At 43.0% G+C, this 14,525-nt stretch overlaps 1 protein-coding gene across 7 annotated transcripts in view; it reads right to left on the bottom strand.

Annotated features, from left to right (window-relative positions):
* The window catches only part of SEMA6C (semaphorin 6C), a 464,232-nt gene that overhangs the window by 25,124 nt on the left and 424,583 nt on the right, over nt 1–14,525 (bottom strand). For all 7 annotated transcript variants that reach the window (XM_068253590.1, XM_068253592.1, XM_068253589.1 and 4 more), the window contains one exon: nt 13,422–13,472. In XM_068253590.1, coding sequence (XP_068109691.1) covers nt 13,422–13,472 — 51 coding nt within the window. The remainder of the gene's footprint in view (nt 1–13,421; nt 13,473–14,525) is intronic.

Here is a 14,525-nt window from a genome sequence, read left to right as displayed (position 1 = left end):
GGGGTTTGGGATAGCAACAGAGGCTGGGCTGTATAGGCAGATCCAGCCTCTGTATGCAGATAATATTCTTCAAACCCACCTCGGGTTCTCTTTAAAGACAGAAGAGTTAACTTTAGGTCTGCCTGAGGTAAAATGTTTCCTGAATACGACATGCCTCATCACCATGGTGACCACTCTAGAAACGTTATTAAAGACAGGGGATAAGCTTAGTGAATTGAGGCCCATGTATTGCAGAGGGCCAGAAGTCCGATCTGCTACTTCACTGCCAATAGCACTATCTGGACAATTTTTAGTCCATCCTGAATGATATGAAGTTGTCCAGAGGAGAATTGCAGTAGGAGAAAGGTAATTAAGGCACTTTTTCTTTGCTGATGGGCAACTGTATATGCATGTAGGAACCAGTTGTATATGTTCGTTTGATATGCAGCTTCTAATAGTTTCTGTTAATTCCATTCTGATCCTCTTACCTCACTGGAGCAGGTATATGATTAAAATTGATTGACAGGTGGCACAGTGACTAGCACTCTTACTTTATCACACAAGGGTCTGAAGTCCACTTTTTGTACAAGACACATAGGGCTCAATTCTGGTAGCGTTTAGTAAATAATTACCTCATGGAATTGGGTTTACCTCATGAGGGAAATCAACTTTTGAATTCTGGTAGTTTAAAGGAATACTATCGATTCACATATTTTTTCAATTGACACAGGAATTGTTTGGGAAGTGCTGCCAAGTACTGGTGGATACATTTTAGTAGCAACTTCTTTGTTTACTGTTATCAAAATACATTCAAACTTTACTGATGGCTGACTGAGCCATGAGGAGAGGGGAAATTCCCCTCACACTTCATCAGTTAACTCTATGTGTAGCTCTGTGTGTGACAGAGAAGAGAGCTCCCAATAGCTGCAGCTTCTGTGTCCTGTGTTTCTGACTGAGGTGTCTGAAGAGAGCAGAGGAAATGTAACTAATTGTCACAGCTTTTTCATACTGTTTTTGCTTTCAGAGTTTGATATGTTTGATATTTGCTTTCTGTAGTCTAATATGCAACTCTGGCTGTGCATTGAAGCAGACACCCCTTCTGCAATTGATTTGTCACAATATAGCTAAATCCTACCCTCAATAAATGACAGCTTTTGCATCTGATATTTAACATGAAAAGTAGGAAAATGTTTACACAGCTACTTAGACATTATTTGCACACTGTCATTTTAGAACACTTGGGTATCGATAGTATTCCTTTAAGTAAAGTTTTAACTCCTGTAATTTCATGAGGCAATTCATGTGGTAATTTTCTACTAAAAATGTGTGGTATTTAGTAGTGAAATACCTCACACTTTTCTGAAGTGAAATAAGGTGCGTGTTTGCATGTCTTTTACCTCACATAATTAGACCTACCTCTACCACATGATAAATGCACTGCTGTGACAGAATTGTGATATCTGTCACATAACATGGAGCCTTTTCAGCTGAAATAAGTAAAAGTGATCTGTCCAACGAATCCCCATACCCCCCCCCCCCAAGTTCCATTTTGTTTTAAAAAAAGAAAAAGTGCTCCAAACCCTGTACAATCTTTCATCTGCCGCCCCCCCCCCCCCCCCCCCCTCAACATTGCCATTCCCCAACCTCTGGTTGGTAAAAATGCTCCAACCCACAGCCTCTATTTTTAAAAAAATTAAGTAAAACTGTGGCAAACACCGATTCTACCCCCTCCTCCTCTGGTTAAAAGTGCTCAGAGGCCTCCCCCTCCCCCCTCCCCAGCAGCCTCTAAAAGTAAAAGTGCTGTAACCCCCTTCCAGACCCTCAGCCTCTAAAAGTAAAACGTAAAAGTACTCACACCCCCAGTCTCTAAAAGTGCTGACCCCTCCCCCAGCCTCTAAAAGTGCTCCGACCGCCCCCCCCCCCCCAGCCTCTAAAAGTGATCCAACCCCTCCCTCCAGCCTCTAAAGGTAAATGAGCTAGAATTTTATTTTTTTTATAATGGATGCCTATAAATTTACTTTTCATAGGTTGCTACATAATCAAATACACCTTCCCTCCTCAAAAAACAAAAACAAAAACATCTTCCAAAGACTATCCTAACTTATGGAAGACAATGAAAGATTATTACTTATTTGCTGCAGGCTTACCACTGAAATACCTCTTGTTTTACCTCACTCTATGCATTTACCTCATAGTTACATAGTTATTTTGGTTGAAAAAAGACATACATCCATCGAGTTCAACCAGTATAAAGTACAACACCAGCCTGCTCCCTCACATATCCCTGTTGATCCAGAGGAAGGCGAAAAAACCCTTACAAGGCATGGTCCAATTAGCTCCTAAAGGGAAAAATTCCTTCCCGACTCCAGATGGCAATCAGATAAAATCCCTGGATCAACATCATTAGGCATTACCTAGTAATTGTAGCCATGGATGTCTTTCAACGCAAGGAAAGCATCTAAGCCCCCTTTAAATGCAGGTATAGAGTTTGCCATAACGACTTCCTGTGGCAATGCATTCCACATCTTAATCACTCTTACTGTAAAGAACCCTTTCCTAAATAAATGGCTAAAACGTTATTCCTCCATGCGCAGATCATGTCCTCTAGTCCTTTGAGAAGGCCTAGGGACAAAAAGCTAATCTGCCAAGCTATTATATTGCCCTCTGATGTATTTATACATGTTAATTAGATCCCCTCTAAGGCGTCTTTTCTCTAGACTAAATAAACCCAGTTTATCTAACCTTTCTTGATAAGTGAGACCTTCCATCCCACGTATCAATTTTGTTGCTCGTCTCTGCACCTGCTCTAAAACTGCAATATCTTTTTTGTAATGTGGTGCCCAGAACTGAATTCCATATTCCAGATGTGGCCTTACTAGAGAGTTAAACAGGGGCAATATTATGCTAGCATCTCGAGTTTTTATTTCCCTTTTAATGCATCCCAAAATGTTGTTAGCTTTAGCTGCAGCTGCTTGGCATTGAGTACGATTATTTAACTTGTTGTCAATGAGTACTCCTAAGTCCTTCTCCAAGTTTGATGTCCCCAACTGTATCCCATTTATTTTGTATGGTGCTAGATCATTAGTACGTCCAAAATGCATGAATTTACATTTTTCAACATTGAATTCCGTCTGCCATGTATGTGCCCATATAGCCATCCTAGCCAGATCCTGTTGCAATATGACACTATCTTCCTGAGAGTTGATGATTCTACATAATTTTGTATCATCTGCAAAAATAGCAACATTGCTCACTACTGCATCTACTAGGTCATTAATAAATAAATTGAAGAGCACTGGACCCAGAACAGACCCCTGTGGGACCCCACTGCTAACAGTCTCCCATTTTGAGTATGATCCATTGACCACAACTCTTTATTTTCTGTCCATTAGCCAGTTCCCTATCCACGAACACATGTTTTACCTCATGTTCGGAAATGGAGAAAAATCTTTCAGAATTGATAAAAGAAGAGGAAAATACCTCATGAGGTATTTTACCTGCAAAAAAATATTTACCTCACATAGCTACCAGAATTGAGCCCATTGGGTCCGATCCAATTCACTTTTTCTTTAAGTATTCTACAAGGTGATATTTAACATCTTATCAATAACATGCTTTTTAAGCACTGAAAGTGGACCCAAATTAAAAATACAAGATTTCAGAAATAAAATCTATTTTCTAAATTATAATAATAAAAAGCAGCCTTTTTATTAACTGCATAATGACAAATATAAAATATTTTACATTTAATGGAGGAATCCCTCCCTTCCTTTCACATAGCCGAGACAGAATCCGGCAAACTGGTGGAGTAGCAGGTGTCTGGCACAGGAGGAATTGCTAATGGCTGCCACCTGTATAATCCTAGTTATGAAAAGAGAAGGGTGAAAAGCATGCACTGAAATGCTCATAGGCTTGAAGGAGTGTTTCTTTATCTTTGTATGTGTCAGAGTGGTGCAACTAAATATTTTGAATTAAAAAAATGTTTGGTTTGGGTCCGCTTTAAGGACTGCAGCCTTAAACCTCCGTAGCCACCCTGGCGTTCTATTTCCCCAGGATTTCCGTGCAAAAAGTGGTTCAATTAATTTCCCATAATTTTCAACCAATTTTTTTTTTTTGCAATCTTTTTTTTTTGTATTGAATTCAATACAGGTTATTGTATTGAATTAAATTTTAAAAAAAAAGTGTTTGCTGCGAGATTTTGATGATGCTGTGTGACACTGGTTCCATCAACGCCGATCGACGGGGGACATGTGATCTCTAAGGGAGAAGCAAAATCCGCCAAGGGACATGGAAGAAGGCACCGGGGAAGCTATCAGAGGTACGCGACGAGGGATCAGCATGCCAATGGTGAGTATAAGACCCAGATGTATAGCCAGGTATAGTTAGCCAGATGTATAGCCAGGTATAGTTAGCCAGATGTATAGCCAGGTATAGTTAGCCAGATGTATAGTTAGCCAGATGTGCAGCCAGGTGTAGTTAGCCAGATGTATTAGCCAGGAATAGTTTAGCCAGATGTTTTGCCAGGTATATAGGGAGCAAGATGTTTGCCAGGTGTATAGGAGACAGATGTGCAGCCAGGTGTATAGGAGACAGATGTTTGCCAGGTGTATAGGAGACAGATGTGCAGCCAGGTGTATAGGAGACAGATGTGCAGCCAGGTGTATAGGAGACAGATGTGCAGCCAGGTGTATAGGAGACAGATGTGCAGCCAGGTGTATAGGAGACAGATGTTTGCCAGGTGTATAGGAGACAGATGCGCAGCCAGGTGTATAGGAGACAGATGTGCAGCCAGGTGTATAGGAGACAGATGTGCAGCCAGGTGTATAGGAGACAGATGTGCAGCCAGGTGTATAGGAGACAGATGTGCAGCCAGGTGTATAGGAGACAGATGTTTGCCAGGTGTATAGGAGACAGATGTGCAGCCAGGTGTATAGGAGACAGATGTGCAGCCAGGTGTATAGGAGACAGATGTGCAGCCAGGTGTATAGGAGACAGATGTGCAGCCAGGTGTATAGGAGACAGATGTGCAGCCAGGTGTATAGGAGACAGATGTGCAGCCAGGTGTATAGGAGACAGATGTGCAGCCAGGTGTAGGGAGTCATATGTATAGGGAGCCAGGTTTGCGGGTGCCTCTGCCCCCCCCCCATTGCCCCCGATGCCCCCTGACTCTGGCCGGGTGTCCCTTCTGTGGGGGGGCTCCCCTTCTGTGCTGGCTGGTAGTGGCCGGTGGGGATCCCCTCTGTGGGGGGGATCCCCATACTGTGCGTGCAGGTGGCTGGGTGGCCCTTCTGTGTGTGTGGGGGATATCCCCTTCTATGGGGGCTAGTCATGGTCTGTCGGGGACACCCCCTTCTGTTGTGGGGGGAGGTGGGTGTCCCCATCTATGAGGGCTGTGGGTGGCGTCTCCCTCCTCTTCCCCCCATCCCTTCCGATCCCCGTGCCCCCCCCCCCAATCCCGTGTCTCCCCCGTCAGAAGCCCTGATCTACTCACCTGAGGGCTTGCTCCTGCGGCGGAAGCGGCGCACTTCCTCCTCCATCGCGAAGTCTCGTGTTCTCTGTAATTACTGTACGCGGCTTGGTGACGTCACCAAGCCGCGTACTGTAATTACAGAGACCGGGACTTCGGCGATGGAGATGGAGGGTGTGCATCTCGGCCAGCGCAGGAGAAAGCCCTCAGGTGAGTAAAGCAGGGCTTTTGACTGACAGGGGGGAGACACGGGACGGGGGGGGACACAGGATCGGGGGTGAGGAGGGCACGGGGGACAGAGAGGGAGGAGGGAAAGGCCACCCACAGCTCTCATAGAAGGGGACACCCACCTCCCCCCCCCCCGCACAGAAGGGGGTGTCCCCGACCGGCCAAGACTCGCCCCATAGGGGGGATACCCGCCCCCCCACACACACACTACAGGGTCACCCGCACGCACATTACGGGGATGCCCCCTCCCCCCCCCCTCCCCACAGAGAGGATCCCCGCCGGTACCGGCCACTACCAGCCAGCACAGAAGGGGACACCCTCCCCCCGCACAGAGGGGATCCCCGCACCAGCCACCCGCAGCACAGAAGGGGAATCCCGCATGCTGCTGAGCACATTCTCTGCTCCGATGGCTGCACGGGGATTCCCCAGGGTGGCTGGATGCTAGTTCTGCACGCTGTGGGTAGCACAGATCGCTACCCACAGCGTGCTGACAGGCATCCAGCCATCCTGGGGAATCCCTCTGATGAGGGAAAAGTGCAGCCGGCGGGGCAGAGAAACAATAAATCTCCCTGGCAGTATTGACGAGCTCAGCTCGTCAATACCGCTTTCAGCAAGTTTTTCCTGGACGAGCTGAGCTCGTCAATACCACCAGGGTGGTTAAGGACCAGACACTTTTTTTTCCACTCAGACCACTGCAGCTTTAACAATTTATTGGTTGGTCATACAACCTACCACCTACATGAATTTTACCTCCTTTTCTTGTCATGAATACAGCTTTCTTTTGGTGCTATTTGATTGCTGCTGCGATGATTAGTTTTTATTATATTCATCAAAAAAAGACATGAATTTTGTCCAAAAAATGTTTTTTTTTACTTTCAGGTGTGACATTTTTCAAATAAAGTAAAATTTCTATATACATTTTTGGCTAAATTTATTGTGCTACATGTCTTTGATCAATAAATATACACTTATTGGATTTTTTTTTGGTTTGGATAAAAGTTATAGTGTTTACATACTATGGTGCAAAAAGTGAATTTCCCCAGTTTGAAGCATCTCTGACTTTTCTGAGCACCTGTCATGTCATGTTTCATGAGGTGCTAGAATTCCAGGATAGTATTAATACCCCCCAAATGACCCCATTTTGGAAAGAAGACATCCCAAATGTATTCACTAAGAGGCATGGTGAGTTCATAGAAGATTTTATTTTTTGTCACAAGTTAGAGAAAAATGATACTTTGTGAAAAAATAAAAAAAAAGTTTCCATTTCTGCTAACTTGCGACAAAAAAAAAAAAAAGAAATCTGCCACGGACTCCTCATGCCCCTCTCTGAAAACTTTGGGGTGTCTGCCTGGGCGGTGAAAGTGGGCAGTACGGGTGCGGCGGAACCAGGGGATTGCCAATTGGGATTTGCCAGCACATCAGGGAAACTATAGGTAGTACAGGCCCGTTTTGCTCGGGTCTTAATGCACGTGCCACTGAACCAGTTTCTGATACCATGCTGGTGCTCGCCACTTCACCAGGGTCTATGGTAGTACTGGTGCTAGGTCCAGGAGATGCTACACTGCTGGTGCATGCCTCACCAATAAAACGCGGATCAGCGCTAGCACCACTCTGCTGCCCTTGAATCTGATCTTGCACCACCTGCGGTCCAGTGACATGGGGTGTGGTACGCCTCGCTCTAGCCGGGACCTCAACCTCGTCATTGCTATCGGTCAGAGAGCCACTGCTGTTCACCGGTTCGTATTCTGACCCGGATGATTCATCGGATGAGGCTTCCCAATTGCACTCACCCCACTGGCCAAGAATCTCGGCGGCCTCTTCACCGGAATAGCCCTTTTTTGCCATGGTGGACTGCTAAATTTAGGAGGTATTCCTCTGAGACTACCCAGGAAAAAGAGCACCTACCTAGTAAAAGGGAGTACTTGTGAAGTAGAAAGCTGTGGTCACGGAGTTTTGATAAAAAAAAAAAAAATCAAAACTGATCTTTACAGCGCCACAGCTATAGTACAGTGTTTTTTGCAGTGATCAGAAAAAAAATTCTGTCACTGCGGTGGGGCGGGCTGAACGCAAGTGCAGGCGAACGATCAGGCCTGATCAGTCAAACACTGCGTTTTTAGTGTATCCTAGTGACCCTAATATAGATCTGACTGTGATCAGTAATTATCACTATATAGTAGCAATACTGATTAGTGACAGTGATGATGCTAATCAGCAACTAATCAGTGACTACGGTGTGGTGGGCTGGGTGCTAACTGACGCTAACTACCCAACGAAGGGCCCTAGCTAAATAACTGGCCTAACTGTTAACACCAGTGATACTAAAAAAGTTACAGTTTACACTGATCACTGTTTTTAGATCACTAGGATAGTGACAGGGGGGTGATCGGGGAGGGGGGGTCCTGAGGGGGATCTGAGGGTGTGGGCGGGTGATCAGAAGCCCGCCTTATCTGATGGGTAGGAGTGCTAAGGGTTGACAGGTGGTGACAGGAGGTGATTGATGGGTGTCTCAGGGGGTGATTAGAGGGGAGGATAGATGCAATCAATGCACTGGGGAGGTGATCAAGGGGGTTTGAGGGATCTCTGAGGGTGTGGGCGGGTGTTTGGGTGCCCGCAAGGGGCAGATTAGGGTCTGATCTGATGGGTAGCAGTGACAGGTGGTGTCAGGGGGTGACGGGGTGATTGATAGGTGATCAGTAGGAGATTACAGGGGAGAATATATGCAAGCAATGCACTAGCGAGTTGATCAGAGGGGGTCTGAGGGCGTTCTGAGGGTGTGGGCGGATGATTGGGTGCATGCAAGGGGCAGATTAGGGTCTAATCTGATGGGTAGTAGTGACAGGTGGTGACAGGGGGTGATTGATGGGTGATCAGTGGGTGATTAGAGGGGAGAACAGATGTAAACAGTGCACTTGGGAGGTGATCTGAGGGTGGGTCTGCGGGCAATCTGAGGGTGTGGGGGCGGGTGATCAGGTGCCCGCAAGGGGCAGGTTAGGGTCTGATCTGATGGGTGGCAGTGACAGGTGGTGATTGATGGGTTATTGACAGGTGATCAGTGGGTGATTACAGGGGGGAATAGATGTATACAGTACACGGGGGGTGTCTGGGGAGGATCTTAGGGGGGGGATGATCAGGAGCTCCCAGGGGGCAGTTTAGGACCTATTCTAAAGGGTAGCGTTGACAGGAAGTGATTGATGGGTGATTAGGGGGGTAATTGGGTGCAAACAGTGGTCTGAGGGGGTGATCGGGGGGTCTGAGGGGTGCTGCGGGCAATCAGGGGGGCAGGGGACCGGATCAGTGTGTGTGTGTGTGTGTGTGTTTTTACATACACAGCTGCCTCCTCCCCTGGGGTTCACTCGATCACTGGGACCACCGGGGAGGAGGCAGCCAGTATAATACACTTTGTTAGCTTAAAGCGTATAATACATTTAGTAGCGGCGAGATCGGGCATTTACAACCCGCCGGCACTGCTAATTGGCCAGCGGGTTGACGTTTCGGGTGGGTGGAGCCTAATGCCGGCAGATGCTTGCGCATCTATGCGTGCGATCCCCGGTTAATTAGTCCCCCAGGTGCCGCCGATCGCCGTTATGTGGTCCTGGGGGAGCCACCATAACACCGCCCATAGGTAATGGGCGTTCGGCAAATGGTTAAGTCATCAGCAAGAAAGAAAACACTCAGAATCATTTTGGCAGTACTTTTTCAATTACAGAGAACTGAAGTTATTTTAAACAGAAGATGAAAATTACCTCCTAGGAGAACATGTAGCAGAAAATGTTAATTGGATTGGGCCCACTGGGCCATATCCTATTTACTTTGTTACTGAATTTTCTTCCAGGAGACAAATTTTTTATTTTAGCTAAAAAATAACGTTTTAGTACTTAGAAATTGAAAAAGTACTAAAAAGTTGATAAAAATAAATGTCAAAGTAATTCCCTGCTTGCTGGGAGCCTTAAAAGTAGTCTATTGATAAGGTTTGAAAATATCTACTCTGAAAAAAAGTTAATAGGATATGGCCCTATCTGTGTAAGATTTATATGGCTTCCTTGTGTCAGAACATCACAACCAGTAGCCCTGTGAGGGGCCGGTAGTGACAGGGGCCTGTCCCCCTCCCCGCTGAGTAACATATATTCAACGGTTTCCAGGCTCCAACACTGTACACTGAACAGGAAAAACAGCTACAGAGTTCAGTAATTACATGATGAGGTACTCAAATGGAGTGCTTTTTTTCAGTCTCTAAACTTTCTACTCCTCTATCATCCTATCTCTCCTTCTTTTCCTCTCCATATCTCCAACTCCAACAGAATTCCATTAGTGTGTCACCCTAATTATTATTTATTATTTAATGAGTTATTTATATAGCATAGTAATACTCTACTGTCCTACCATAATGTGTGTGTGTGTGTGTGTGTGTGTGTGTATATATATGTGTGTATATATATATATATATATATATATATATATATATATTAGCCAAGGGATGAGCAGCACATGCTCATCCCTTGGCTAATATTATTTTCCCCTGTGAGCGTGCATAACCACGCCCACCTCTAGCACAGTTAAGCATATAAATGAGCGGTGCTCATAGTTCAGTTAGTAGCTAGTAGAAGGTGAGGTGTTTTTAATTTCATTTCTCCCATTTAGCTGACCCCTGGGCTTTTGGCATGGTTCCCAGTATAACGCTGATAAAAACTAGCATTTTTGCCTGGTTAGAGTAGGACTCACCAGATCGGGGACACTTTGGCGCAGTTGGTGAGCTTAAACGCGTTAAAGCGTAACCAAGAGCCCCTGTCACTGTTTTCCTGTTGTGTGCTGCAGCACCCTCTGTATTTATATATATATATATATATATATATATATATATATATATATACACACCGATAGGCGTTGAGAAGGTGGCACCCTCAGTTACGTAACGCTGAAAGGTGTAATATATATATATATATATATATATATATATATATATATATATATCTATATCTATATATATTATGCCTTTCAGCGTTACGTGGCTCTGAGGGTGCCACCTTCCCGACGCCAATCGGTGTTAAGCGGTCGGGATGGGGTTAATCTGACCTCTCCCCACTCTACCAACTTTAAAAAAGAAAAAAGTTGGGAAAAGAAAATAGCTGTGTTTTTATGCAAGTGATAAATAAAAGTTTATTTCTTTTTTCCTTGTTTTTGGTATTGTATATTTAACCATACTTATTTATTTTTTAACAATAAGAATTGGGATTGGAAATTTGAAATACAAAATAGAAACAAAAATACATATTCTAAATAAATAATTATTAGTACTTTTCAGTTATTATACTTTTCTATTCAAAAGGATGTAAATAATTAATCCGTCTGGTCAACATTCTAAGGCACAATTTATTTTGAATGGATTTTTTCTTTTACATTTGAGTTTTACCTTTTTTTCAGAAGCCCTGAGATCATAAAAAAATGTTTTTGCATCATAAAATGTTCTCTGGTCATAGGTGTTGGTTTGTTGTCCAGGTTGGTGAGCTTCAGTGATCCGGCTAATGCATTCTCTATCCGACCACCTGTCTCACACATTGCAAATCTCTCCATCTGACAAACAACTTCTCTGGAGGGATAAATCTAGGCTTACATCAAGCCGACTTGAAGACACAAGATGGAACCTGCTGTTAAATTAATGATATACTATCTCTTCTAATCCTCTTTTGCGGTTTGGCCTGTTACATCTATGCTACATCATTTCTCTGGCTGCCAAAATTGTATCCTCTGTTTCTGAAAACAAAATCCCATGTAATTACTTCAGATTGGTAATTTTCTTTGAATGGATAAAATTGTAATCTCCAAATTACCTTTTTTAACCCTTGCTCCATCTGATGCTGCCCCATAAGGTTTTCCCATTAATGTATAAGGCCAAGTATGGTTTGATCTTAGTGTGTATAAAGTAGATTAGGAAGATATACATGGTAGATTCAAGGAAACCGTTTTATAAAACAAAATTCCAGTTATCAGACTTTGATAAGCTACTGTAGCTCGCTCTGTGAGGTTAAAAAGACAGAAAATATGGTACTGTGGCCCTTATACCAGTACTATACTTCTTGTGTGGGAAATCTGGGTCTGAGCTAAGTAATTTTAAATAAGTAAGTAGCGTCTCTGTCCCGCCCATTAACTGTAATGACAGACCTCAGCCGTAAATTTCAATCGTCCTCCCTCGACAGCACTACCTCCTGTTCAGAACACCTCCGAAGATGGGGGTATTACTCATAAAATAGTAAGGTAAGGGCAGTGTTACCCATCCCAGGGGGCCTCCTATGTACACTTTCTGCAACAATAAAATATGAAGATGTGTATCCCTATTACTGGTGCCTGACACTTTTTCTTATTTCTACGACTATATTGATTTTACCCTACTAATCTGAATCTTTAAATTTTGATGGCTGCGGCCCAAAAAAATATTTTTGTGAATTGAGGAAGACTTAAGTTGCTATCTGATATAGCTTTCAATGCTTAAAGGAAATCAGAAGTGAGAAAATACAGTGTCTGTCATCTTTATCTCCTTTTAAAACATGCAAGTTGTCTGGAAGTCATGTAATCTGTAGACTTCAGTAAGACAAGTATGTAGCCAGTGTGGTGTGAAAACCCCTGATCTTTATACTGTGGAGAATCTCCTTGCCGCAATGCATACTGGGAGATGTAGTCCATGGATGCGAGTACAGAGGTGTACTCATATCCACAGACTACATCTCCTGGCATGCACAACACTGTTGCAAAGTTGAAAATTCGGCACAATGCACACTCTTTATTTAGAAGATGGTGGATCCCACAGGGGTGAGAGGCCAGAGGAGGAGCACCCCATAGGTAAGTAATGCTTACCATGGCACACATTAAAAACCTCCCTTATGGGAAAGTTAATAAAAAAAAATCCCTGCTGCTCAGTTGCCTTTCTGCACATCAGACACTTAAATCAGAGCTTTTGATCTGCACACCTCTGCAACATTACACATTTAGAAATACATGTCACTATGCACAGTGGAATCGTTGGCTCCAAAGAAACCTCCCTACCTGGTCATTGGACTATGAGTGAGAATTGCTGCTCTGCTGAAGTTTTCCCTATGATCTCATGTCCTTTTACTTGCCTAAGAAATCTCCCACTCTTATCCTCCTATGACTCAGACGTTGATATGAACCTTGAAGACAGCCTGTTTTATCCTACTATGCTATTTGGTAACATTAGGGGAATTATCCCAAAATACCCCCTACTCTGTGTGTCTTATTTTAGAACATGTTGACACTTCCAAAACTGTACAAGCCATGGTCCTGTAATTTACAGGCCCACCAAAAAAACATGAATTTATTAGTTTATCGTTTCAGCCAAACTGTTGAGATCATCGACCAAGGTCCAAATCAGTCAATCGATTAATCAATCAATTCGATTAGCTGCATTAAAAATTATTAGATTTTGTTCAACATGTTTCATCAAGCTGAGAACTAGGGTGACTATACAATGTTGATAAAATGTCTTTGGGCTCCAGTATTTATTTGTGTCAGTTGTATAAAATTTGCAGTTTCATGTATCATAAAATGTGACCATATGGCTGTTAACATGTTTTGTACTTGACAGTTATACATGCTAAGCAAAAAGGGTGGGTTTAAGCAAATTAAAAAGCACACAAATAAATTAGGACATGAAGTGGAGACATTTAGAGAGATGAAGAATTGAAAGGAAAGGGTGACACTTTTCTGAGCTTGACAAAGTAAAATATAAGTAACTAACCATAAGCAGAATCCCCTTCATCGTCTATGCTTCCTGATGCAGTGGCTGAATCTATGGAACAAACAAGAAAATCAGATTGAATTATTCAGATTTCTTAAATAGTGACAATTATTTTTCATATGCTTAACATGTCCTACTGGCTAACTGCTCTTCTTGTGCAAACTTTGTTTTAGGTTGTCTAAGCTCCTTAGACAAGCAAAAACAACAACAACAACAAAAAACCAAAAAAAAAAAACAAAAAAAAAAACCCCACAACAACTGATGTTTCCATTACATGCACTTGAGACGGGACAATCTTCTGGATCTAGAAAGTACAGATAACAACAAAAAATATCTTATTGAAAAAAAGCCTAAATAAAAGTTTGAAATGTAATATAATATACAGTATGTATCTTTACTGTTATATTTTTTTTAAATGCTCCCCTCACATGTGAGGCTACAGCTTTTTAACTGTCACACAAAAACATTATTATTTACTAGCTGATGGCCCGGTGTTGCCCGATTATTTATTTGGCTGGTGTTGGTTTCGCCCACTTTTTCTAACCCTAACACACAATTACTTAATTACTCAATGAACTAGTTTTTGAGCTTTGCGGTCTTTGGCATCCGTATTATACATTGAAATGAAACAAATCTGATTGGCTGTTTGTGGCTCCAGCCCCTTTTCTGAATTTGAACCCCAGTCACTCAATGACTAACTGTACCAGGTTTGAGGCTTGTGTCAATAACTGTGCAAGAATGACAGCAATTAAATATCCCCCCTGAAAATCAATAGGTGAATTTTGATTGGCTTTTGTAGGCTCCACCCAATTTTCTGAATATTAATCGCAGTCAGCTAGCGATCAACTGTACAAAGTTTGATAACCCTACCATAAACAGTGTAAGAATGGCAGCATGTTTACATTTTCCCAGTGAAGTTTGTATTTGTCTCAGCCCACATTTTGGTTATGGCCATAAAACGTATCCTATATGTTATTCCAGGTAATGTACTGTGTGTGTGTGTGCCAAATTACATTCAAATCTGTTCAGCCATTGTTGCGTGATTGAGTAACAAACATCTAAACTTTTGCATTTAGAATATTAGTGAGATTAACAGCACAACTC

Source organism: Hyperolius riggenbachi, chromosome 9, assembly GCF_040937935.1.
Source record: "Hyperolius riggenbachi isolate aHypRig1 chromosome 9, aHypRig1.pri, whole genome shotgun sequence".
NCBI lineage: Eukaryota > Metazoa > Chordata > Amphibia > Anura > Hyperoliidae > Hyperolius > Hyperolius riggenbachi.
Note: the sequence above shows the minus strand (reverse complement) of the source record. Positions and strands in the feature narration are given on the sequence as shown.